Source organism: Stigmatopora nigra, chromosome 1 (assembly GCF_051989575.1).
Source record: "Stigmatopora nigra isolate UIUO_SnigA chromosome 1, RoL_Snig_1.1, whole genome shotgun sequence".
NCBI classification, from domain to species: domain Eukaryota; kingdom Metazoa; phylum Chordata; class Actinopteri; order Syngnathiformes; family Syngnathidae; genus Stigmatopora; species Stigmatopora nigra.
Window position 1 is genome coordinate 20,808,563 of NC_135508.1, and position 27,551 is coordinate 20,836,113.

At 42.1% G+C, this 27,551-nt stretch overlaps 2 protein-coding genes and 1 long non-coding RNA gene across 4 annotated transcripts; 2 read left to right on the forward strand and 1 right to left on the reverse strand.

Annotated features, from left to right (window-relative positions):
• Nucleotides 1-2,784: 2,784 nt before the first annotated feature.
• On the forward strand, nucleotides 2,785-14,030 carry LOC144214502 (semaphorin-5B-like). The gene is made up of 23 exons (XM_077742967.1): nucleotides 2,785-2,930; nucleotides 3,239-3,395; nucleotides 6,424-6,612; nucleotides 7,172-7,271; nucleotides 7,347-7,392; nucleotides 7,476-7,538; nucleotides 7,908-8,006; nucleotides 8,120-8,333; nucleotides 8,408-8,693; nucleotides 8,777-8,912; nucleotides 9,464-9,671; nucleotides 9,748-9,955; nucleotides 10,027-10,144; nucleotides 10,603-10,787; nucleotides 11,071-11,214; nucleotides 11,471-11,618; nucleotides 11,689-11,914; nucleotides 11,999-12,220; nucleotides 12,378-12,548; nucleotides 12,654-12,797; nucleotides 12,883-12,918; nucleotides 13,000-13,214; nucleotides 13,307-14,030. The coding sequence occupies exons 3-23, from the start codon at nucleotides 6,432-6,434 to the stop codon at nucleotides 13,457-13,459; spliced, it is 3,303 nt and encodes a 1,100-aa protein (XP_077599093.1). The 5' UTR covers nucleotides 2,785-2,930; nucleotides 3,239-3,395; nucleotides 6,424-6,431; the 3' UTR covers nucleotides 13,460-14,030.
• On the reverse strand, nucleotides 6,846-27,083 carry LOC144214675 (uncharacterized). Its single transcript, XR_013330272.1, has 4 exons — nucleotides 26,928-27,083; nucleotides 16,073-16,141; nucleotides 11,050-11,187; nucleotides 6,846-7,293 (listed from the first exon to the last, which is right to left on the reverse strand). It is a non-coding gene; the product is annotated as an uncharacterized LOC144214675 (long non-coding RNA).
• On the forward strand, nucleotides 14,537-25,491 carry LOC144214568 (voltage-dependent L-type calcium channel subunit beta-4-like). 2 transcript variants are annotated; one of them, XM_077743101.1, is made up of 14 exons: nucleotides 14,537-14,778; nucleotides 16,055-16,138; nucleotides 18,922-19,092; nucleotides 19,170-19,292; nucleotides 19,383-19,510; nucleotides 20,248-20,324; nucleotides 20,777-20,796; nucleotides 21,579-21,659; nucleotides 22,045-22,103; nucleotides 22,185-22,294; nucleotides 22,384-22,535; nucleotides 22,903-22,998; nucleotides 23,411-23,596; nucleotides 23,778-25,491. In XM_077743101.1, exons 1-14 carry the CDS (start codon nucleotides 14,716-14,718, stop codon nucleotides 24,039-24,041), a joined length of 1,614 nt encoding a protein of 537 aa, XP_077599227.1. In that variant the 5' UTR covers nucleotides 14,537-14,715; the 3' UTR covers nucleotides 24,042-25,491. The 2 variants fall into 2 exon arrangements, with proteins under 2 accessions (XP_077599227.1, XP_077599308.1); XM_077743182.1 differs by lacking the exons at nucleotides 14,537-14,778; nucleotides 16,055-16,138 and adding an exon at nucleotides 17,181-17,660.
• Nucleotides 27,084-27,551: the final 468 nt, after the last annotated feature.

Here is a 27,551-nt window from a genome sequence, read left to right on the forward strand (position 1 = left end):
AAAGTTGCAAAAAGGAGGAACGATTATACAGTTCGACAACTCTAGACTTAAAGACGTTCATAGGGAAAGTGGTTAATTGCGGGTCTTTAAAAATAACTCCAATAATTATAAAAGAGGCTAAATTCATCCATCCATTTACCGTACCGCTTACAAGGGTCTCAGGGGGTGCTGGAGCCTCTCCCAGCCAGCCACACCCTGAATCGGCAGCCGGCCAATCGCGGGCCACAACGAGACGGACAACCATTCAATCCCAAACATACATGTAGGGACACTTTCGAGTGTTCAACTAACCTAACATTTTTAGGGAATGTGGGAGGAAATTTGAGTACCTGGAGAAAACCCACGCAAGCCCGGGGAGAACATTCAACTCCACACAGAACACAGTCAATCAACCCATGATCTCAGAACTGTGAGAGGGACGTTCTAACCGCTCACCTCTGTTGTGCCCCTGTTTTTCATTAAAAAATACAAACTATACAAATTTCATCCAACATACAGTACAGTTTATGACATACTATATATTGAGGAATGATTGGCTTCTATATCAGAATGTGTCTTTCTTTCTTTTTCCAGTAGATGGCAATCTAAATGAATCTGAATGCTCTTATTTGAAAAGCTTCTCCAGTATGCATACAGATGTGTTGTGTATTAGTGTAATTTTTAAAAATTAATTTTAAGTGGAAGAGTTCTGTCTATGAGTCTATATTTCACCTTGCAAGTAAGCCGGGGACAGTGTTCCAAGACTCTCAGTCATATGTATCCGTTCAAGGGGGAAAAAAATCATAAATCAATATCTAAATTCGCTCAAGGCTCAATACTATGTGAGTGTTTAGGTTTTGGGACATTTTTGTCATCAATAGTTTCTAGAAAAGATTTGCAGCAACGGTGGTCATTAATAGAGGAGCATAAGTCATGCTGAAGTTATTTAAATTGTGTATGTAAAGACTTATTTTATTATTTGACGTACTACTAATGCACTTGTTGTTTCTTTGTTTCATTCTGGTCGAAATACATTTGAAGTTAATAAACATCCACAAATATTTGCAATCATCTGCTTTCTGCTCCAGCGTTTCCTAACTTTAATTAAGTTAAATCAAGAAATAAACAAACAAACAAACAAAAAGCATTACTCATAGAAATCTGGGTCTATTAAGTTTCTCTTCTGAGAGGAAGTCCAAATTAATCTCGTTGTATCAAATGGCAACAGATTAACCCTTTTCGTACATTGCCGACATACACTGGGTAAACCAGCAAAAATGTTTGCATTGAATTAGTGATAATTCATGCACATATTTTTAAAACCTGCAAAAATTCCTGTGGTAGCCCTGATGACTTCTTAGGACACACAGTGGTACCCACATCACACTGCTTGTGTATCACCATCCAGCCTCTCACATTTCTATTCCTACAGACAAGTAAACAAACAAGTGACGGTGGGATACTTTTCATATCTACCTATTTCCCCGAATTTCTCTCCGCTTAACCTTGCTTGATAATTTGTTTGACCATCTATTTGAGTGTATGACCTCTCGGTGAGCAGGTAAACGTCATTGACTGCACAGGTTTCACGCCCTACGACTGCCAAGCTTATTAAAGCATTTAGTTTTACAGTGCAATTTGTGTGCTTGAGGTGTTCTAAGTCAATATTTCCAGGTGACGAGCAAGTTTGTTTGACAGTGGCGAGCTATGTGCAGGACAAGGCCGCCATTGACGGCCATGATGTGAGGCGCAGGGAGGCAGAGGACAACTATTCACCTCTTTGGCGGGTGTTTGTGGATTCATAAAACTCTCTGCGGATGAATTAGCTCAAATTATGTAGCCACGCTTCACATTCCGCAAATTTCAATGCCATGGGAGTTGGGCACGGACAGTCTAATTCAGACGTGGGCAAACTACGGCCCGCGGGCCACATCCTGCTCGCAAAGCCTTTTAATCCGGCCCGCCGACCTTGTCCAAATAATGTATTTTTTTCCCAAGATGGCGCCGTCACGCGGAAGCCAGTGGCAGTAGCTCTGTCCACTCTTATTTGTTTTTCCTGTTTTACAACCCCTCTATCTTTTTATAAATTACATTTTAATATTTCTCAATACATTCCTTTTTACTTTACTTTGTACTTTATTCTTTAATGATGAGTGATGAGTATGTTAATACTTTAGTCCTTTTTTTCTGTTTATGTTTCATATGTACTGTTAACGGATGCAGTTTTTTATATGTATCGTATCTTGGCCCATCTGTCAAAATTTTAAAGTCAATGTGGCCCCCAGACTGAAAAGTTTGCCCACCCCTGGTCTAATTACAATATAAACAGTTGGACTGTTTCCTTAAAAATATGGTTGGTAAAATAGTTGGCTGGAATGGGCTCCAGCACCCCCATGACTCGAATCGGTACGAAAAAGTTATGCACTATGTATGCTCACATTTGCCTTCACCATTATTCAATAGCGAACTAAATATTCGACCCGTGGTCTGCATTTTGCGAAAAACCCTGCTTGCTTTTTTTGCTTCCTTGAATCCTGATACGTGTGCACGAACAGCATACAACTGCTAAAAGACATTTCTACCTTTAAATCAATCTGAGCTCACGGCATGGAATTAGGTGCTTTCAGATGGTTTTAGTGGTGTGTTAATAAAAACTTTTCGGTGACCTCACAAAAACATATAAAGGCCCCAAATCCAATTCTGGATCAAAGAAATAATAATCTCAGTGCTCCACCTCCTGCGGTAACAATTTAGTGTGCATAAACAGGATAACTTGAGCAGTCAAAGACCCCCCCACCCAACACCCGTCACACTCCACTCTACTGCTTCCTCATCTCTGCACACAGGCCGGCCAGCGTGCCTGTGTGTAACAACTTGTCCCCCTCTTGTTAATCACTGCTTTCTTCACCATGTGAAACGGGATCCGCGCCAGCAGTTACTTTGGTGTCCGAGTAAGTTTATCACTTTATTCTTTGCAAATTTGTGCGTGTTCCTCGTGGCATTTAGAGAACGAGGTTTGCCTGTCTGCCTACTCCGTCTAGTCTGTTTCTGTACCCCATTTAGTCCAAATTTAATCCAAAAGTCAATGAGGTATCTGTTGAAATCTGATATTTGTCTTTGTCCTTATAAAGTTTCTTTTCCAGGTTCACTGAATAGTCAATGCAAATTCCAATATTTTAAAGACACACAACTGAGTCTATAGTAACTTGTGTCACTTGGATGCAATTTATTAACTCCTAATACTGTTTCCGATACTCAGGTGTGTGACGATACAGTTTAAAGCTTGTTTGGAAAACCTCACTACATATGAACTAAGTGGCTGACTGTCCTAGACTCAGTAGTCAAGTTGCTAGACTACCGCAGAAAATCCAGTTGGAGAAGAGGTTGGGAAAATGAATAACAAAGAGCTGTTACAGGTGTGTATTTTCTTTTACATGTAATAATTCAAATATGCTTTCCACGGTGGTTTGATATTCTGCTGTTTTCGTTAAACCTTTTACATCGCCTCCCCCTTTTTAACGGCACAGTTCTAGGAACTTTTAAAAATAATTAAATACATTTAACATTTAAGTCTTCATAGTTGTTATCCCTATTAACAACTCTGTCAACTCAACTCTCAAGCGCGCTTTTCTCGTGACTGTCAGTATGAGGTGAAAAAAAACAGTGTATAAATTTCAGGGAGGTAAACTAAGTTAAAAAGTGAACTCCTAGTTCAGAAAATGCTCTGTCACTGAATAAAAACAGCAGGCTGGGCTGTGAAGACCACTACCCCTACATCGGAACCTTTTCAGCAGATGACAGCGGCCACATTGACTTTAAAAATTTGACAGATGGGCCGTGTCAGCACAAGATACGATACATATAAAAAACCGCATCCGTTAACAGTACATATGAAACATAAACAGAAAAAAAGGACTCAAGTATTGACATACTTGTCACTCATCATCAAAGTAAAAAGTATAAAGTACAAAGTAAAGTAAAAAGGAATGTTTTAAGAATGATTAAAATGTAATTTGAAAAAAGATAGAGGGACTTTAAAACACAAAAAACAAATGAGAGTGGACAGAGCTACTGCCACTGGCTTCCACGTAACGGCACCATCTTGGGGGGGGGGGGGGGGGGGGGGGGGGTGATTTGGACAACGTCGGTGGTCCGGATTAAAAAGCCTAGCCGGCCGTATGTGGCCCGCGAGCCGTAGTTTGCCCATGTCTGGTCTAGGGTGATAAATACGTGAAGATTAGAGAAGTGGCGTCCAGTGCAGGTGTGCCACTTGAGGATTCCTCTTCCCCATTTCTTCACACCATCGCCAAACCGCTATCATTAGGTTGGGCAATGTACCGATTGACCGTTGTGGTGTGGCCATGGTCCGTTAATGTTTCTTTTTAAGTGTGGCTAAACTAGTAAGTCCATTCACTTGCTTGAAAAAAAAAAAGTGCGCCCGTTGGCAGATAGTTGGCAGGTTGCACAGAGAGGCCATTCACCCCCGTAGGAAGGAGCTGAGAACTGCCTCGGAAATGCTCGCCTCGCCTTGAATATTTTAATGGGGAGACTTTGGATGCCTTTACATGCTCTTGTCTACATGACCTGACTTCACTACACCCCAACTATGTCATATAAAGGAGACATTTGAAAATTGGACAAAAGCTGGCAATATTGCAAATGGTTTATTAGTTTATAGTTGTTATTTAAAGAAATAACACTGACTTTGGTATCCTGGGAGATGGCGGGTGGATAAAGTGTGTGTGTGTGTGTGTGTGTGTGTGTTATTCTGCCTCTTGATTATGTTAGGATGCAGTCCAAGTTCTCTGGTTAGACAAGGCTCATATATACAAAGTCAGACCCTCAACACCTCTTTTATTTGGGATGCCATGCGGAACGGATTAAAGGCTTTTTTTCAATGGGGACACAACAACGTGTCATCAATATCCCTCTTATAAATAGTGCCACTAAAGAGGCCTTGACTGGATTTTAATGAAGATTTCTTCATGTGTACATTCATTGTCTCAACATGTGCGTCTGGTCTGTGCTTAGTGCAAGTGGCTGGATCGCATGGAATTATTCCTGGTGTTTTTGTGAGCTTTTGTACATTTTGGAAGAAACATTTTCATTGTCTTTAAAGTTGGGGCCCCACTGTGTTCCTCGTACCGCGTCACAAACTCAGGAGTCAATGTTCTTTCTTTCCATGCAAGGTGAAGGCATGTATGCAATGTAAATACATTGTAGCATAGAGTAGTACAAAAAAAGTATGGACAGACCCAGGGAGGTAAAAAATAATTTAAAAAACTCGGCCCGAAAGACTTGAGAATTTACTCAGACGGCAGCTAAAATCTCTGTCAATGATGTTTTTCTATCTAGATTTTTTTGTGGTCACATGTTTACTCAATGTATAAAGTATTTGCTCACATCCAAGTAAATACAGGACACATGAATTAGACACAGTATCTGTTCGCAGCTTGTGAAGTGTTTATAAACTGTTTTTCGACAAACTAGCAAAATATCTGATGCCCCTGGTTTTTGACAATTGACTCCTTTCCTTTTGTTTAACCAGTAAGAATTGGAATATTGACTATCTATCGACTATAGCTTTGAATGATTGTCAAATTTTATTTGGTTGGCTTGAATTGAATTGCCATCCTTTTCACTCCAGTAAAAGGAGACAATGCAATTAGAAATATTTGGGGCCATCATAAAATTTCAATTTTGGAGGTATTTTTTACAAATATATCAAACACTTACTACACAATTCTAGTATAAGTCGATTGCTATTAACATTGAAATATATAAACAACTGCTACCACAATAAAGATGGTTGAAAACCAGTTATTCCATATTCCTTGGAAGCAGGTTCACCTAATTTCTAAAATATAGCCATCAGATTGAGAAATGCATGGCTAAAAATAAGCACCTGAATTCTCAAAGCATGCCTAACGCCCACCAAGGCAGACCACTGATCCAAAATGGCTTTTTTTTTGACACTGGAGCAATATTTTAAACATCTCCATGCAGGAATGTTTACAGAACACAATTCCAACATGACTCTGCACAATGTAAATGCCTAAATCACATCGTTTGGGATGATTGAAACTGACCCCAACCCAAGAGAGTATGGAGGAATTAGAGCGGATATCCAAACCATGCACGGCACCAAAAAAAAGCACTCCTGAACTTTGCAGAAAACTATTAAAGATTCATTAGGTATTTTATAGCTGCAATGGCTACAATGACATCCAATTGAATCCTGTAGATTAAGAATGCAATTGGAAAACCCTCTAATTAGACTGAAGAAGCCCTAGGATCAGATTTTCTGTCTCCATTATCTTAAATTTATTCATCACATCCTCATGTCTGAGTGTCTTTCACACAAGAAAATCAGATATGAACGCACGCACATACAATAAAAAAAGATGTTGTTAAGTTTCATATGTACCTCTTTGGCTTCTACAGGATGTTTCATGGCACTCAATAAAGGACTGGATGCAGTTGTAACTATGGCCACATTAGGGTGGGGACCGTGGGCCCTTTCCCCCTGCAGTCTAGTGCTGCTCTTCTGCGTACTCGTCTGTCTGTCGCAGCCACCCCCATTCAAACCTGCAGACTGTGATCGAAAGGAGCATCCCGTCGCGGACACACAAGGTGATGTGTGAGTAAAAGGATTAAAAGCCAAGGTTGCAAATGGATTGGTTTTAGAACATGTTTACTGGCTTATTTGGTCATGAGGTAACAGATGAGAAAAAAAATTTGACTAAATATTTTTTTTTTTAAAGATGGTGTACAAGCTGCTTCTAAATGGCGGTATATTTGCCCCTAAAATATGAGTTTTTCATTTAGTACTCGCACCTTTGTGATCTCTATTTTTCCTGGGGGGGTTTTCAACCATCAGTATTGTTACATTTTATTTTGTTGCTTAAACACGCCGAACCTGAGCCCCGGTTGTGGTGATAATCTATGAATAATCTGTATTTATCATGAATATAGAGAAAAGGAGGGGTAAAGTACATTCACTTGATAGGTCAATTTACATTGTGATACCATTAAAACCTTAAATATGTACTAAGAGAGTTATAGTTAACATCTTATCTCAGCTAATAGTTACGGAAAGCACTCCAGCACAAAGGGCAACCCACGGTTTTTGTTGTTATGCTGCTTTTTATGCGACCAGCATTCACAATCTTGCCTTTCTGAATGATCACAGAATTGAAGAAATGGACGTCCGAGTTCTCCCACCCAGGAGCAAAGGACTTCTCTCAGTTGTCCTTGGACCTAAGCAGAAAGCAGCTGATTGTGGGAGCGAGGTGCTGCTAATGACACCCCAAGCTGCAAATAAACAAATACAAATAACAACCGTGTTTATCATGTACTATTTTCAGAAACTTCCTGTTCACGCTTAGTTTAAGCAACGCCTCCGTTAAACAGGTAACACTTTTTTTTCTTCCTATGCTTCATTTTCTATTGGCAAGCTTTACACGTCCTAAATCGGTATTTTTGGGGGCCCTCAGGCTTCAGAATGGACACCCGATGAAGACACAATTCTTTCTTGCAAGAGCAAGGGGAAGTCAGAGGTAGTTTTTCAAATAAAAATACATCCTCAAAATGCTTATTTATTTTTTTATTAATTTATGCATACATTTATTTATGTATATGTGTATATGTATGTATATATATATATATATATATATATATATATATATATATATATATATATATATATATATATATATATAAATTAATTTATTTATTTATGTATATATTTATGTATTAACTTATTAATTACCTATCTATTTATGACTAAAATGTCTTTTCCTGTATCTGCATTCTCACCCTCCTGCTACTGTGACAATGAATTTTCCCGAATACGGGATGAATAAATCCAATCCAATCCAATCCAAAATGTAGTTGACCACACTGGCTTACATTATGTTTGTATGCAGGAAGAGTGTCAAAACTACATTCGGGTTTTATTGCTCAGTGGAAGGACCCTGATCACATGTGGTACCAACGCTTTTACCCCTGTCTGTATGACCAGGCAGGTTGGTGCTAACTTAATGTTTCACCAATCAATGCAAGTCACTCTACTCAAAGCGCAGTTAAAAGCGCCCTTCATATCCTCGATGTAATATTTTCTTCTTTTATTTTCTGTCAGATTGATAACATCAGTCAGGTGTTGGAGACGGTGAACGGTGTGGCGCGATGTCCCTACGACCCTCTCCACAACTCCACCGCCATGATTTCGGAGAAAGGCGAGCTATACGCCGCCACGGTGATTGACTTTTCTGGACGCGACCCTGTGATCTACAGGAGCTTGGGCAAAATGCACCCTCTGCGCACGGCTCAGTACAACTCAAAATGGCTCAATGGTAAAAGCAAAAGAGATAGGCGGTATTTTCCTCTTTTGTTCTATTTATCACTTCACTTGAACACTTCTCCTTAGAACCTCAGTTTGTGTCTGCTTATGACATTGGCCTATTCGCCTACTTCTTCCTGAGGGAAACTGCTGTTGAAAACGACTGCGGAAAGATGGTTTTCTCCCGCGTTGCCCGTGTATGTCAAAACGACAGGGGCGGTCGTTTCCTTTTGGAGGACACCTGGACCACTTTTATGAAGGCTCGACTCAATTGCTCACGCTCAGGAGAAATCCCCTTTCATTACAATGAACTACAGAGCACCTTCTACTTACCTGAGCAGGACTTGATCTACGGAATTTTCACCAGTAACGTGTGAGTGATCGCAAAGTGGGATGGCATCATAAAGCAGAGGTTTTTCAGCCACTTGTTGATCCACAAATCCATTTCACTTACAGGAACAGCATGTCAGCTACCGCAGTTTGCGCCTTCAACCTGACTGCCATTACACAGGCTTTCAACGGACCTTTCCGCTACCAGGAGAACCCCCGCACAGCCTGGCTTTCTGCTCCGAATCCCATACCCAATTTTCAGGTACCGTATTTTCACGACTATAAGGCGCACTTAAAAGTCTTACATTTTCTCCAAAATAGACAGTGCACCTTATAATACAGTGCGCCTTATATTTGGAAAAAACAGAAAACGAAAAACCACCACTGTCGGATATTTAAAAAATACAAACGCCTGAACTGAAACAATACTGTTAAATATGCAGGTGCCATCTTAGTTTACAAAATCTTTCATCATATAGCTCCTCCCCCACTGCAAGATTTTATACAAAAAAATCCAAAACATCAACAATGGCTGGCTCTAGAGGTGACTGTGTAGTGAGTGCTTCATACCTGGAAGTCAATAGCAATTACCGTATTTTCACGACTATAAGGCGCACTTAAGTCTTAAATTTTCTCCAAAATAGACAGTGCGCCGTATAATACAGTGCACCTTATATATGGAAAAAAAGTCATTCATTGAGGGTGCGCCTTATAATGCGGTGCACCTTATAGTCGTGAAAATAGGGTAAGCTGTTTAACCCGCTAACTCTTTCTAACGAGACCCAATAAGTGTCCCATTTTCTATACCATCAGTGTGGCACACTAAATGAAGGTGGCACAAGTGGGAACCTGACCGAACGCAACCTCCAGGATGCTCAGCGGCTCTTTTTGATGCACGATGTAGTGCAGCCGGTGACGGTAAACCCTTTGCTCGCCCAAGACAACGTGCGTTTCTCCAAGCTGGTGGTGGACGTCGTGCACGGCCGTGATGCCACTTACCACGTCATGTATATCGGCACTGGTGAGACAGGAATAACGTCGACTGGTTATAATCAGATTCCACGTGGGGGCTTATACTTTTTCTGTTGGCCCATCAGAGCAAGGCACTATCTTAAAGACTCTGGCCACCACCGATACCAATCTTCACGGCTGCTACCTGGAGGAGCTCCGGATTCTTCCCGATAAGCAAATTGGCTCAATCAAGAGCATGCAGATCCTCCACACTGACAGATCTTTGTTTGTGGGTCTTGATGACAGGCTGGTGAAGATCCCCTTGGAACGATGCTCTGGACATCCAACGGAGCAGTATGGGAATTTTCAGTAAAATGGTCTATGCATGTCAATGGGAATTTAACACAAGCACATTTTCTAATTAGACGTTGTCTGGAAGCTCGGGACCCATATTGCGGCTGGGATTCCAAACAGGGGCGTTGCACAACCAGTAAAGAGAGTGCCGACATGAACCAGTGGAGTCAGAATATTACTCAGTGTCCAGTAAGTCACATACAGTAATCCCTCGATTTTCGCGACTTCACTTATCGCAAATTCAGTATTTTGCATTTTTTTATCTGCTATTAATTATTAAAATGTTATTTTATTTTTTATTTTTTTACTTGAGTGCTGAGTCCTAGTAGCAAGAATGGCTTCCGCTTATGAGTTTCAATGTGGATTTTCCCATTTTTATGAATTTAAACAAAACAACAACAAAAATTCAAACTTAGTAAAAATATGAAAGGACTCACTAGGATTCATCACTGAAGTAAAATATATATATATATATATATGTGTGTGTGTGTGTTTTTTTAATAGCTGTGACCCTACTTTGCAATTTTTTTTATTATCGCGGCCATGTCTGGTCTACATTAATCACGATATTCGAAAGATTACTGTACTCCACTTTCTTTCTTTCTCTCCCTTCCATGCTAGCAATAACGCATTTGTTCTCCCTGAAGGTGAGGAATCTGAAACAGGATGGCGGTTTTGGTCCGTGGGCACCCTGGCAACCCTGTACCCACAATGACGGCGAAGGTGCGACCAGCAGTTGCATTTGCCGCTCCCGCTCGTGTGACGAACCTGTGGCCCGATGCGGGGGGGTCGACTGTAAAGGCCCAAACATTCAGGTGGCAAACTGCTCTAGGTAAGTTTCATGATGTAGATTTTCCCTTCTAGGCACTACCGTGTGTATCATTTCATGAATGACTTCATAGGAAGTCACCTGACTCATCAGCTATGTAGTACATCAACAAACTCATCTGGTTGGCTTCAGATGGAGAGATTTAAATTGCTGGCAATTTTAAAGCTCTAAAATGACCTAATCCAACTCTCTCAATCCAAACAAGTACATGCAAATAGCATGTCATGTACATTTATTATGATAATATATATGAAGTAATACTCACATAAAATGATGTCTGACTCAGAAATGGTGGCTGGACTCCTTGGTCTTCATGGGGCCATTGCAGCAGCAGTTGTGGTATTGGTTTTGAAGTGAGGCAGCGGTCCTGCAACAACCCCTCGCCTCGTTACGGAGGTCGAATCTGTGTTGGCCAAGGTCAGGAGGAGAGGTAAGAATAATAATTGAGAGCAGAAGGGAGCATAAATATTTAAAAAATCCTGAGAATATTCGTTTCCATTGAAGCAATAGATCAGTCCATTCCAGATAATTTGAATTGGCAAGGCATTCCAAAAGGAATTGGACGTCAGTTGCTGTCTGTGGCTGCGATTGTGTGCATCACCACCATTTTTCCATTGAAAAACCACTTGCACTGAATGAATTGACTGACAGGCTGTGCGGGCTGAGAAAGACTGTTGTGTCTTCAGGCTGTGCAATGATAAGAAAAGGTGCCCATTACCAGTGGTTTGGACTGGATGGGGTTCCTGGACTCAATGCAGTGCTGAATGTGGAGGCGGAATACACTCCAGGACCAGAACTTGTGAGAATGGAAAAAGCTGCCCCGGATGCACCATGGTATGGAGTTCCAACTTGTGTTTTGAACCACTTGAACCGCAACAGAGGAACTCTCAATTTTCCTGTACAGGAGTACGAGACTTGCAATCTGGAGGCCTGTCCGGAGGTGCGTCGCAACACCCCGTGGACTCCCTGGATACCAGTGAACATCAGCCAAGATGGATCCCGTCAAGAGCAAAGATTCAGATACGTGTGCCGAGCCTTACTCGAGGATGTCCAGCTGCTACAATTGGGAAAGAAGAAAATAGAGACCAGGTTTTGTCCAAATGATGGTTCTGGAAGCTGCCAGACCGACTGTAGGACATGAGACTCTATGATTTTTAGGAGGTGGATGGGGATGTTCTACACCTAATTTGCTAGATTGTATCTTTTCATTCCAGCTCTGGTTGGTGATTTAGTGAAGTCAAGTAGCTGGATCGTGTCACTGCCTAAAGATACGCACTGGGGATCTTGGGAAAATTGGTCCCCCTGTTCCCAGCCATGTTCCAGAGGCTTTCGAACCCGGAGACGCGCTTGCTCAGTGGCAGAGGCTAGGACCAATCCGAGCGCTTGTGTCGGGTCCCCGGTGGATTATCAGGATTGCAACATGCAGCCATGCCCAGGTAAAATGCTTTTGATACATTTTCTCCCTCAACTCCATGGTCAGAAGAGGCCAAAGACATTTTGACATTTTAGGCTGCTTAAAATGTTCCACACTGGAGGCAAACTGCCTTCCTAATAACTCCGCCGGCAGCCATGTTGAATGTGTTTGTACCCCAGTGACCGGAGCCTGGTCGTGCTGGTCTTCATGGTCCCAATGTTCTGCAAGCTGTAGTGGGGGCCACTTTCAGCGTACCAGGTCGTGTGACCACCCACCCCCTGCCAATGGAGGTGGGATTTGTATTGGTCTACACACTGAAGAGGCACTTTGCAATACACACACTTGTGAAGGTAGATCAATCAACAAGCTTATTTTGTGTGGTTTTCATAGTACTGATAACCATGCCAACTCAAGCGTGTAGATATCTAAAGGGTTTTTATATCACTGACCATCAGGTTGGAGTTTGTGGTCAGACTGGGGCAACTGCGATGAGAAAGGCCTACAGCATCGTTCCCACTACTGTGGTGGAAACCAGGAAGCCAATTTGTGTCCGGGTAACACAAGTCAAACCAGACCCTGCCAGACACATGAAGTGGCAGGTAAACACAAACAATGAAATGAAGGGAGTTTTGCCTACATTATGCTTTGTCTAACCCTATTGGATTTCCATTTTTGCCAATTTAGTCATTTTGCCAGAGCAAGAAGTGAACAACTGTGGAAGTGAGTGAAAGAAATTATTCCCTTTCAATTCCTAGGAATTGTAATTGTTATCAATTCACGGGACGTTTTGTTTTTTCACAGGTTTCACATTGTTCCAGCTGATTGCTGTTGGCGTTGCCAGTTTTTTTGCAGCTGCCTTGTTGTCTGCACTGGCATTTGCCTATTGCCACCATTTGAGTCGACCGTCTGCAGAGTCGGCGGCGGCTATTCACCCTAGTAGGCACAACCACCTGATCTATAACAAACAGGACAATGCCACACCAAAGAATGAGAAGTACATTCCAATGGAAGTTGTGGTGGGTTCTTGTCAAATCTGTACATTTTTTCCCCCTCTTCCACCTGAAAATGTTTTTTTTTTCGTCATGCAATTCTATTTTTAACCCTCCAGATGCTACACAAAAACAACCTTCACGTGAACGACGACACCAGCCGCCATTTTCCTTCCACCAGTAACATGTTCAGCACCACTTATTATCCCCCCAACCTGAGCAAGTACGACTTTCCACCAGAAGCTTCCTGCAGGGCTTACGTGCACAGCTAGCAGCACACCAGTTTAAAGCAAATCACCAAACTCACAATCATCCAAATGGTATTCTGTTCTCGGGTATCAGACTTTGTCAATAGCTTAACAACCAAGCTTTGAAATTTGTCACTTTCTGAAAATTCGGAGAAAAGCTCTGAATTACTACCAAGCAGAAAACTATTTATGTTTCATTTTATGGAGAAAACAAAGTGCTACATTGGGATGCTATCATTTTGAATTGTAATTCCTGGATATTTTCCTCTTGCAAAAATGCCTCTTAAACTAAATAATAGAGCTGAAAAATGCATGAAAACAGATATCATTTATGTTGGGAAGCAATCTTTTAAGAACAGGGACACAAATTGAGTGGCTTTCTTTTGCAGTCAGCAAGCATTATTAAACAATGCTGAAGAAAACAATGATAGAGAGTTAAGTTTTACTTCCCTAATAATGATCATCATTTAAGAAAACAATTTTGTTTTCTCTTCTTTTGACACCTATACAAAAAGACTTAACTGGAGAACGCCTGCTCACTGGAATTTTTGACTTTAAAAAGACACAATTATATCATAGTTTCAACACTTTGAACTGTGTATATTCAATATATTTTTGTATGATGTGCTGTTCTAGATAAATAAATTTGTTGTCTGGTAGTATAGCTGATGAGACATAGCAGTACAAGTAGTATATCAATTTATATTTGAAACCTCACTCAGCACTAAAGTAATCATGCTTTTGTTTTAGCTTTGAACAATCTATGGCCTTCATCGTCACATTTTCTCAATTTTTAATCGAGACCTGCTAAGGTGAACATTTACTGAATAATTTTCTGAACCCTTTTTCTTTCTATTCTTCTGAGTTATTCTTAACCAATGTGAAATTTTACACATAGCTTTCTATATAAATCTGAATGAAGCCTTTTAAATAGCCATCAATTATGCCTAAATAAAGACCCCCTCCCTCATCCATCACTCATTTCCATCTGCTGACGAGCGGGCCATCGTCACCATCTTCACCATCATTATCATCATCGTCCTTATCACCCTCCTCCTCCTCCTCCTCCTCCTCCTCCTCATCATCATCATCATCATCATCATCATCATCATCACTCAAGAGGCTCCCAGCTAAAAAGAGTAGCAGTAGGAGAGCCTTAGATAGCGAGTCCCCACGCCCTGCTGCGTGGTGTGAAGCTGGAGCACGTATCCCGCAAGCCGCCACCCCTCCGCCGGGCGACACCGGAACAACCGGCGGTCTGGACCGATGTCCTGGCTGAAATGTCCCGGCACATTTACATCCGGAACAAGATTGGTGAGGGCATCCAAGCGCCAATATTCCAGGTATCTACTCTGCTTTTCTTTATACGTCACATTGTTGTACTATACAAACTTTTTGCAAAGCATGCCAATATGTCAATGTTTTGTGACTTTTATACAAATATTTTCATTTTAATTTAACTGTTACCATTCTTTAGAAAATTATACAGTTCTTGCAAGTGAATATATTGTTGGACTGCTGTAAAAAATATCTGAAAAGAAATTCTTGTTATTATGAAATGAGGATATTTAAAGAATCCTCTCTTTATAGCTATTCTTAGCATACTTATGGCAACAGCAGGAAAGAGATGCTGACCCAAATGAATGGCCTTGTTTTAGAGAATGAAAAAAAGTGGGTTCTGATGTCTCTGACATTGCCATTCACTCTGGAGACACAGACAGAAATGGGACAAATGACTAGCAGATAATGAATTTAGCTCTCTAGAGTGTAGGTCAGTTACTATATGTGGCATTTATGAAGGTGAGACCAAGTGAAGACGCTTCAAGTGTGACACAAAATTCTAAAGCAAAAGATAGATGCAACTTAGGGGTTTGTATTTTGACTCCATTTGAATTTGCATGTGGGTTTTTGCACCTTTGTAGCTACACCTACAAGTCTCTCATTTCTCCACCGTTGGGCTGTGGGACACACTGGAGGAATCGTTAGACTTGCATCTGCCAGTGTAATATTCTTGAATTTGTAGGCCTAAATTGTCCACTGCTTGGCCCAGCTTGATTCTGATTCAGAAATGACAATAGTATACATATAACAGAGAATCAGCCATAATAAATTCTGTGTAACTTCATTTATGAGTTCTCGAGTTGGGAATCACCAATAAGAGCTATTTGTTTCTATCCTTGTTTGTATTTTTGTCTGTTTTAAATATATACGACAAGCTAAAATCAATACTGGGTAATTTTGGTGCAATCAATGGGGTACACAGATGTAATCCTACATATTTTAAGGATTTGGGAGAAATTTTGAAAGAAGAAACCTGCAGTACACAACATGATAACATTAGCAACATACAGAACATTAAGTGTAACAGAAATGTTTGTTCATTAATTTCGGGCACCATCACTCTCAAATCTACTTCATTAAATGAGGTTTTGTTGGGTTTAATGAATACTATTGCCATCCTATAATAAGTGTATTTTGATTTAATTGCTGTAAGTGAATTGCTGTCAGTTGCGTTTTCAACTCTGGTGGATAGTTTGAGTTTTAAAAAATAAAATAAACATGAACAGTGAGTTCATAATGATACAGCATTTTCTCTTTTGCCACTTATGATCGGTCTAGGTAAATCGGGGGACTTACGCTCGGAGAAGCCGCCTGAAGAGGTCAGATGGAAGCACCACTTCAACCAGCTTCATCCTCAGACAGGTGCTAAACAATGACAACCGCAAATGCTTGTAAAAAAAGGGACTGTGTTATGTACTACATGTCTTGCCATGTGCATAGATGAGCAAATTTGAAATGTGCAGGATCATGTTGTGGGGTTGTTTTGCTTCAACAGGAACTGGTGCCTTTTGCAAAATGGATGGCATAGTGTAAGGAAAAAAACAATAATTGGACAAATAGCAACATAACAAGACATCAACCGAGGAACACGAGTCTGTCAAATGAGCCTATATACTGCATACATACTGCCAAATTGGATTCAAAGTGACATCTACAAAGTCAACGTTTCGGAGTAGCCATCACAAAATCATGATCTTAATCAAGACTGAAACTTTTGGGGCAATGACATGAATTATAAAGGTGGTCTAAAACTCGAATCAGTTCTTTCAGGAGAAATGGGACAAAATTATCTCACTAATATTGGAGAAGCTTTGGTATGTACTTCAAAAATCTTGACCAAATCTTACAGTTAAAAGCAAATTTCCCAAAACGTTTTCCTTTTGTTGAGATTTACTTTATATCAGATAGCATGGGAAATAGGTGTTGCGAATATAAGTCTGCAAATGTAATTGATTATTATAACATAGAGGATTATTTATATATGATAAAGACCTAATTATGAATAGAAATGATCAACCAAAGTTGCCAATTTAACCACAATAGTGCAGACCTTAGTTAGCTGGCACAGGCTCCAGCACCCCTGTGACCATCAAGAGGATAAAATAAATGAATGAATATGACTGCAGTACATGAAATCTAACTTTGATTTATTTAGCCAGAACCCTTAACTTGAATCATGAAGGCACCTATATGCCTCCATTTGTTCATAAAGCCTATTCCTATGATAATAACACTTAATGATAACATTTTTATTAGATCTTTGCGCTGCAAACGCTTTATAAACTGAGGTCTCCTGTGAAAAAAAAAGCCTGCGAATGGAAATACATGATGCTGCCCCACCCTCCTCCCCCGCTGATCTCTGCTCCCTCGGAGCTGACTGGCCGGCGACCTAGCCAATCACATTGATGCACATTTGCTCAGTCATCAGGCTTGGATATTGAGGCAGGATCTACTGCCTGCTGCCTGCTGCTGCCGCTTCGCTCTTTGCCCGTGATGAAATGAAATGCCCGGATCGGGCTACTTCTAGGGAGAGCCGCTCCATCCTATAATGTAAGGCAGCCAGCAGCTCTGGGAAACCAAGGAGACGCTGCATCCATCCAGCATCCAGAGGACCGGCCGTCGTCATCCATCAGGGAGGAGAGATATCTCTCTTTTTTTTTTTCCTTTTTTTTTTTTTTTAGAAAAACAGCCTTCTGTGCAGTGAAGAGAGGGGATTGTCGTCATCCTCTCCATCCTTTTTCCCCCTTCTCCGGCGCCCCCTCCTTCCTCCTCCGTCTCTACGCTTGCTCTCTCCCCCCTCATTCTGTGCCAGAAAAGCGCGTTGGAATAGCAAACCTCCATGTATGACAATTTGTACCTGCATGGATTTGAAGACTCGGAGGCGGTGAGTGGACGTGCGCCGCTGTCTTTGTGCTCACGCGTAGCATGCGCGAAAGGCCTCAGAGTCCACAACATACTGTAGCGAGAGGGTGGGCTCTGCTATGGCTATGAGGGGGTAGGAAGTCAGTATGTTCAAGAGAGAGAGAAACAGGGTGGGGGTGCACATTTACCAGATGGCCTCTTCCGTCAATTTAATTTTTGTCCCCACCATGTGTCTGCGTGATGTGTGACTGCAGTCCGACTCCAGTTAGTGTCAGCGCGCCCCCAGAAAATGTAGCTTTTCCGACCGAGCGCCAGGAAGAAGACATAAAGACGTTGATGGTGACATGGATTTAGCAATTTCCGCTCCACCTGAGGTGGGCCCTTGCGTAGGCTCTCGCCCGGGCTGAGAGAATCACGCATCGTGATGTCATTAAGTGGATTGTGATGTTGATGAGTCACATGCTGGAGCTACTCCATTGGAGGAGGGCTGGGATGCTGCAAAGCATCCACAGATGAGAAGATGCTTTGCTTAGTGATTGGACATGGAGGGGAAAAAATGGTGCCAGGGCACGCGCAATGATTGGCTTACCTGTGAAAATGAACGGCATTTGCTGCAACTTCACCCCGCTCTACGCAATAGCCTATCTTTATAAAAATGCTACTCATGCTGAAGTAACTGTTTTGACTCCCCCGAGCAGTGGTTTCTCTTTTCCCTGATTGTAAGGATATGTAAATGACATATCCTTCTTTCACCAAGCGTATTGACCAAGCAATACTACGACAGACCTTCTAGTTAGCTATCAATCTTCACCCACAATCCCAAATGCTGCTGAACCTTCCAAATGTCCCTAAAATTCTGCTTCCTAGTTTCTGTTTCTGATTTTTTTAAATGCTTAAATGTACAATGAAATAGTAGCAACTGTGGTTTCCACACTTTTGCCATAAAATAATAGGAAAAAGATCAAATTCATAGTGTTTCAATGTAAATTTCAATGTAAGTATCAGTAGATTTTATTTAACTGACAATCATTCTAGAAACTATTTCATATTGTAATTCCTACTGTGATCCATTTGTAACCAATGGTGACATAATGAAAGTGCCCCCTCCCCCTCTTGAACCAGGATTTATACTATACCCACATTGTGGCAGTCGACCATACTGACTACTGATCTATTGTGGTTAGTTGGACGATAATCTTGACATGATTTTTTAGATTTCGGCAATCAGAATCTGTCAGTTTAGGTAAAGAAAGGCTTTTCTTCTGTACGTGACTTGTTTGCAGGGCTCAGCTGATTCGTATACTAGTAGACCATCAGACTCAGATGTCTCTCTGGAGGAAGAGCGTGACGTGCAGGCCCAGGTCCAGAGCCAGAGCCCAAGCCAGAGCCAGGGACCGGGACAGAGTCGACAGGAACGCGAGCAGCAGGCCACCATCCAACTGGAGAGAGCCAAGGTGAGTGGGCTGACATTGTTATTGGGAATCGCCATACTTTTCTAGTCCCAAAGGATAAACCCGCATTTGCCTTCCAGACCAAGCCCGTTGCGTTTGCTGTGAGGACCAACGTCAGCTACTGCGGCGCTCTTGATGAGGATGTTCCAGTTCCAGCCACTGCCATCTCCTTCGATGCCAAGGACTTCCTCCACATAAAAGAGGTTCATTTGGACTTTGTGGTTTGCAAATTGACATCACTCAAAACCTGCGATGTGAATTTGGAGATGTTATGTCCTGTGTTCCGACGCTAGAAGTTCAACAACGACTGGTGGATCGGACGCTTGGTGAAAGAAGGTTGCGAGATCGGCTTCATTCCCAGCCCCCTGAAGCTTGAGAACATCAGACTGCAGCAGGAACAGAAAAGAGGACGAGTCCAAGGGTAAGTAGCAGAAAAGGCTATTCTGTACATTGTTGCTTAACCGTGGTGGGATTTTGGATTACTGCCATCCTTAACCCACGGACGGTTCTTTTAGTTGACTAATCCAGGGAGTTTCCCAATCAAACTATGTGCGAGATTTGCAAATATTAGGAAGGCGACTTTTAAATCATTTTCGTCAGGCAGAAAAATGTAGGCAAGTGCTTTGATTTGACTTTACTTTTGAGTAAACGACGTACAAGGGCCGCCAAATTTTGCGTCCTCGACAGACTTTTACTGACAACGCTATTGTTTTATTGGTAGTATTTATTTAGCTTATTGTTTTGACTTCCCATATTTGTATGGATTTTCGGTCAATTCTAAAATCAAGTGATAGTCCAATCTTGGACGCGACAAATCTGTCTATGACTCATCCCTTTTACTCCCACGGTCACTTTCAGCGGCCTCGATAGGAGCTCCCATTAACTTTGTGTGTGTTTTCTCGCGTGCGTATAATGTGTCTTGAAGGTTATGTCGTGCGGCATTTGTACTCAAAGTTGGCTTTAACGCTAATGTCTTTGGACCCGACTGCTCCGGCGAGCTTGGCGACTGCCACCAAAGCGTCAGACACAAGCGGACATGTTCAAATTCACCGAGTTCCCGGACTGATCCCTTGACGTTTGGTCGGGCTCCCTCCCGTTTTCTGCATTAATGCCACGCTGTGTTTCTGTCTCTCTTTATCCCCCTCTTGTGTTTTCCAGTAAGTCTGGAGGGAACTCCTCTTCCAGTGTAGAGGATGAGGTGTCCGCCTCTATCCGACCCCTCATATCCTCCACAGGTGAGCGCATCAGACAGGGGGAGAGGGCCCTAAGTAGCCAGCCACCTGCTTAGAGATGAGCCTCCTGAAGCGCAACAGCCTAGAATAAGAGCCTAAAGCCTTCCAGTGTCTTTTGCTTAGAGCCTAAGTTGTTGGTATATTTTCCCATGATGCTCCTCTTCCTCCAGTTGAGGACTGCAGGCGTTCTGAGAGTGGGGCTTACCACAGTGTGAATCCAACGACAAGACTAAGAACCCCCCAGTCCCCTGAACAGCACTCGTGTGATTTGTGTGACTATCATAGGAACATAGAAACACATTTGCTCACATATTATTACTACTACTACTATTTCTTGATCCTAGTTGATAGTTGCTAGGTTTTCTTTGTTTGACGGCAAGCACGTTTTCTGATCGCCAGTCTTTTGACTGGCAGCCACTGACGACTCTGTCGCTGTCTTCTCTCCCCTCCCGCAGGAAAGCAGAAACAGAAAGTGGTAAGTTGGGTGACGCCCACTCACCAAGCATCCACTTAGTTCTCGTGACCTCCATCGCAGAATGACAGGAGCTTGTGGCACTGCAGCAAGTTGCCACTTATCACACGGAGCGCAATACTTCAGGCTCCCTGAAGTATCAAAGTTGTCTTTTTACACATCTTTCCAAACACCACCTCGAATCGATTGCTTTAAATGTCTGTTGGCAGACAACATTTGGCATGTTGCTCCTCATCCTTTCATTCTCTCATTCCATTGAAGCCTTGTTTGCATTGACCATTACACAGAGAGTTTGCCATAAAAATGACCAAGAACACTGCAGTCAATCCTTCCTTCCAAAATCAAGAAAACTACAATGGGCAAGAGCAAAACATACATTTCTGAAACATATGTTCAAAACTAAAACAGACAGACGATAAAGAAAACACAAGGTTTGTGTCTTCATTACTCACGTAGTTCGTCTTTGTTGAATCTATTTCATATGCAGCAAATGGCTAGGACGGCACACTATTGTATGTCTGGCTGACGCAGCTAATGCCATCCAACAATTTTCCCATGGAAACACGCGGCACTTAAGGATGTGCTGTGTCTTGCTGAGCTGTACTGCTTGGTGGAAACATGGCTTCAGCCAGTTTGCGTTCTGCCAGAGCAGCTTGTCATGTGAACAACTGATTGTAATCCACATTCATCCGCTGCCCATTGGAGCTGTCTGATTGTGTTTTGTTGGCGACATTGTCTCGCTCGCGTTCAACAACCAACCGCTGACTAAATGTTTGAATTGCCAGACGGAGCACATCCCCCCATATGACGTGGTCCCTTCCATGAGACCGGTGGTGTTGGTGGGACCCTCGCTGAAGGGATATGAGGTGAGCCTGACAACACAACAAAAGGTCTGAAGCAGAAAACTACAGAGACTACAATCATCTCATCTCATTTTCTGAACCGCTTTATCCCCATTAGGGCCGCGGGGGTGCTGGAGCCAATCCCAGCTTTCTCCGGGCCAGAGGTGGGAGGGACACCCTGAATCGGTGGCTAGCACACTCACAATCCATACCTGGGGGCAATTTAGAGTGTCCAATCCGCCTACCACGCATGTTTTTGGAATTTGGGAGGAAACCGGAGTACCCGGGGAAACCCACGCAGGCCCGGGGAGAACATGCAAACTCCACACAGGTGGACATGATCTGGATTTGAGATGGCACCAATTCCTCCTTTTGATTAAAAGACATGATAAAATATGCATCTTTGCAGGTCACCGATATGATGCAGAAAGCACTCTTTGACTTTCTCAAGCACAGATTTGATGGCAGGTAAGACCAATTTAACCTCTTTTCTCATTTTTGGATTTTCCCCATCCGGTGGAAGTACAGAATATTTGCTCACTCTTGCAGGATTTCAATCACTCGAGTCACTGCAGATATATCTTTAGCCAAAAGATCTGTTCTCAACAATCCCAGCAAGAGGGCCATTATAGAGCGGTCCAACACCCGCTCCAGTTTAGGTAAGACATAAAACCGTAAGAACTGTCGAATGGAGAGCTAGATGTTCCACGAACGAAACTCTTTGCTCACTTATGTTTTGTGTCAACAGCTGAAGTGCAAAGCGAGATTGAGAGGATCTTTGAGTTGGCTCGCTCACTTCAGCTGGTTGTGCTGGATGCCGACACCATCAACCACCCGGCTCAGCTCCTCAAAACCTCCCTGGCGCCCATCATTGTTCATGTCAAAGTGTCTTCTCCGAAGGTAGGTTCTAGCACGACCAATTAAATGGATCTCACTTTGATTAGTATAAAACGAAGCTTGGTTTAACCTCGTGAATGAATTGAGGTTAGGTTAGGCTAGGTTAGAACTTTATTTCATCCCGTATTCTGGAAATTTCTTGGTTGCTGTAGTCAGACACAAGACATTGTAGACCTAGGTAAGAAACTGGAGCCACACACATGAAGTCCACAAGGGAGAAAAACGAAAGCGAGATTCTAATCAAGAATTCTACAAAATTAGGCTGCTACAACATAGCGGGCATCAAAAGACTAGTTTTACAACTCTTCAATAGAAACCAACAAAAAGACGTTCTAGCGTCGTGAAGGATTTGTCTTTCTTTGTCCTCCAGGTTTTGCAGAGGCTTGTCAAGTCCAGAGGGAAGTCCCAGAGCAAACACCTGAATGTCCAACTCGTGGCTGCGGACAAACTTGCTCAATGTCCTCCAGTAAGTGGCAATCATTATAGCATATAGGCCTGTATTTATTGCGATGCTATGTGATAAGAGTGAATGAGTGGTTAGCGCGTGGACATCACAGTTCTGGGGTCGAGTGTTGGATCCCAGGTCGGTCCTCACTGTGTGGAGTTTGCATGGGTTTTCTCCGGGTACTCGAGTTTCCTCCCACACCCCCAAAACATGCAGTGTAGGCTGGTTTGAACACTCTAAATTGCCCCTAGGCATGAATGTGAGCATGAATGGTTGTCTCCTTGTGCCTTGCGGTTGGCTGGACACCGATTCAGGGTGTACCCTGCCTGGTGCCCATCGTTGGCTGGGATAGGCTCCAGCACCTTCCTTGTGACGATAAGCTTGTCAGAAAATGAATGAATGTAAAAACAGTCTAGCATGTTGCTCCCAACAGGAAATGTTTGACATCATCCTGGACGAGAACCAGCTTGAGGACGCCTGCGAGCATCTAGCAGAATACCTTGAGGCCTATTGGAAAGCAACGCATACCTCCATGGCGACGCCCCTAAACCCATTGCTGGGACGCAACCTAGGCCCCAGCACACTCACGACATACCCTACCAGCATCTCTGGACTGCAAGTACGTATGCCACGCCCAGTTCCAGTTCTTGCTGGGTTGACGCAAGGGGCAATTCGTGAGTTATTTCCGAATTGGAAGCCATTTGTGGGAATGGATTAGAGTAAAAGAGTTGAAATGTTTTATTTCACTGTTTGGAGTCTAATTTGAATCATTGCTGTCTCGTCCCAATGATTCTTAACAGCAGAGCCAAAGAATGCAACAGAGCAACCACGCGGGCGACCATTCTACCGCCAACGAACGCCGCAACCTGATGACATCTGACGAAAACTACCACAACGAACGGGCGCACAAGGGACGTAACCGAATGTCTTCGGGCTCGCAGCACAGCCGGGAGACGCAGGACCCCTACCAGGACTACCAGGACCCCTATCAGGATGCATACAAGCCACACCGCAACCGCAGCTCCCCAGGCAGCTACAGCCATGACTCCCGGCACCGGCTCTGAACGCACTTTTGTCATCGCCCAGATGTCCCAAATCCCACCCAAAAGTCATCGCTGCCACAGAGCCGAGCTCGTCTCAACTTTTCCCTATTTTCAGGGGGGGTTATTTATGTGTCACGTCACCGAGACATTCCCCCAAAAGATTTTCGTTTTGTGATGCCCGGCCAAACGACGGGATCTTTGCGCTCAGAAGACACCCGGTGCTGATGCCCAAGTCGCACCAGGTAGGACGGAGGACAGAGACCCCTCGCCTAACCATGTACAAACCCTCTCACTGTTTAGCTTTTTGCATGCTAATAGATGATGAACGTCTGCATCCTTCCTTGAAAGTTTGGGTTTTTTTTTTTTCCCTTTTCTATCCCATTAGTCTGATTTTTCTTCATCACAAGATCGTAGACACGTGGTTTGGCGGTTTCCAAAAGGGGGGTATTGGCAATTTTCTAGCGTGCTGCTAGTTGAAAAATTGGTGCTTCACATTCTTGAACTATTTTGGTGATTGAACATTTGTTCTTAAATGGCATAGCTCTCTCTATCTCTCTCTCTCTCGTAGTTCATTGCTGCAAACAGGTCCGACTGATAATGGGAAAACAGTGCTTCTCTTCTGTAGCCCAAATGCTAGATTGATGCTATTTGGAGAACCTCTGCTTGATAAGTTTCAATTTGATAGCATTTTAAGAAGACTTGCTCTTTTGCTTTTGGCTTTTAGTGTCGTTTTAGTGAATTATTTCCTGTGATTGGTTTCTCCTGGCTCTCCTCAGGTCCTTCCCAGTCCCTCCCACTTCCTGCTTGCTCACCTGTGTCCTGTTGCATAGTCAAATCTCTTGCATTTAGCAGCTCCTGATTTTTATGGCTGCACATTTCTCTTACATTTGCGCATATTTGTACATTTGTTGACCTGACGTATTCAGTTTCACCTCCACGTATTCATTCAACATTCGTACAAATCAACTATAATATTGACATCTTTATGGAAACGTCTGTTTGGTAAGGTGTCCCTCTGTGTGGCCCTCTTAACTTGCTAAGTTAAGAAATTGTTTGCCGTTGAATGACAGTCGGTATGGACACACTGATGACGAAAGTGCAAATGTAGCTACTAAGGCACCTTATATGGATTTATTTCAAAAGTTGGTATTAATTTGGGAGAAAGCTTGTGCTAGATGTCTAACATTTTCTGATAATATTGTTGAGCCAACAAATTTGAGAGTATCAAATGAATTGAACTGTGTGAATGAAAAGTTTGGGATAATAAAACGTTTATTTCACTTAACATGAAAATGATCAATAGTAAGCTATATGTGTATGTACTATAAATGGCACACAAAAGCTAGGGCTGGTTTGTGAAATGCAATACATTGTTGATGTTCACTTTTTTGGCAGTTTGGTTTACTTGCACCAATTCAATTTCAGTTAAAGCAGTTTGTTAGAAACAATCCGCCAACCAGTAAAACTGGAACTAAATCCTCTGCAAGTTATTCGATGCTTACCATAAGCACATCAGATTTGCCATATGATGGCTATAGTCACATTAAAAGCAATTTCCATTTTAAATGGTGTCCCAAGCAAAAAAAAATGTTCAAGTATTTTACACCATTAATAACCATATGATAAACTTACACGGTTCTTTTTTTTTTAACCATATTAGATGTAATATTGAACTAAGTTGATAGAAAGTCGATGAAAAAGAACATGTATTCCAGCCTAAAAGTAACAGATGAGCATTTCTGGTGATTATTTTTCTAATATATGTACATAGAAGTCTTTTAAGAAATGCTCTAAAGAAAAGGACAAAAGCAAAGTTTCTGTCACGTGTGATTCAAAGCAGCATGCTTTGCATTTAATGAGGATCTTCATGTACTATGCAACCACAAACATCATCCCGTGGCCCCTACCCAACCCCCCTTTTTCCACACAGCTTCTTCTGGACCATTGAGGAAATCTTGTGTTTATTGTGGATATGTCTGTGGAAGGTGAAAATCCTCAGCGGCTAATGCGGTATTGCATGCAGAATATATCATTCTAATTTACGAGGAACACTTAAAGAAAACAAAATGACTTTGGAGGCAGCTGTGTTCAAGGCAGAGCTTCCAAGAGACAACAATATTTCTTTTGCAAAAATAAAAGAGCCGTTATGATATTGAGTGCTGTATTTTATTTTGACATTGTCAGAGTCAAAAACAAAACTGTTGGTAACAATATCGCTGTTGAATAATAATTAAATCATTGCATATAGTATGGTATGTATTAATAATAGGGTTGATCCTACTTTGCGGTTTTTCGATTATCGAGGCCGTGTCTGGTCTACATGATCCACAATATTCGAGGGATTGCTGAATATATAAAGAAAAAAAAGGAAAAGGTACGAGCCTCTCAAACAATTAGATTAATTTCAATCCTTCCACCGGGTTAAACACCAGTCTATTTATATCTTATATGGTAATTGTTACGACTCCCCCTGGGGTAAGATATACCAGTTGAGTCGCAACTACCACAGCAGACGGGTCCGGTCAATGATGAGTCCAGACAAACAATGCAAGTAGCCTTCAGTGATATTTTATTTACAACAAAGTCAACAAAAACCTAGACAACGGGATAACATTGGGGAAGCATGAGATATTAAAGTGGCACCCTCAAACAAACAGTAAAAAAAAAAAACCTCCCAGACAAGTGTCCAAATGAACACCCACAAAAATACAGGAAATAAGACTGAAGGGTGCCCCTGTCAGAACTGATGTAATCAAAGTCTAGACAGGAGAATAACAACGTGTCTAAATGCACAAACTATATGTATACCCCGGGGTGTCTAAACTTATCTTAAGTCCCCCTATGCAACCCAAAGTCTTTAACTTTGCCAACATAAATAGTAAATATAACAAGGAGTAATGTACTCACATTACCAGGTGAAGCTGGGACAATCAAACTTTACTTTGCACTAAACCATGAGCTTTCTAAGGAAAGAAAGGACTCCACTGCTTCAGCAGTTATCACCGGAATCACCGGCAGCCAAGGGAGTCAAAGTCAGGAATCAAGAGAAACCAAGTCACCAAGTCAGGCTGAACTGACAAATAAAAAGGGTTTAAATAAGGACAGGAAGTGAATCTTGATTGGAGGAGGAATGATGAGAAAGTAGGGTGTCACCGGGGTGGAGCCACAGCTCCATGTACCTGTATAGAGGAAAAGAAACCACACCCCCTCCTACATAGTGTCCAGGCTGACAGCCGTAACAGTAATAATAGAAAAAAAGGGAATATCTAAGAAAATTGCAATATTATAGTAAATCAATCATGAAAGTCACCGTGGATTGCCACTGTAAATAGTATTTTTGTATTATTTTCAAGGGTCTAAGAAACTCGTGATTTACATACTACTTCAATGTTTCAAACAACCGTATTTTTACTTGGTGTTTGTTGTGTTTCACTTAAAAAAATTCAAGGACGACATTGAGCCATGGGGAGCTGCTATAAGCTCTGGTTTGTCAATATTCAAGGAAAATGGCGCCTATTTTAAGCTATTTCC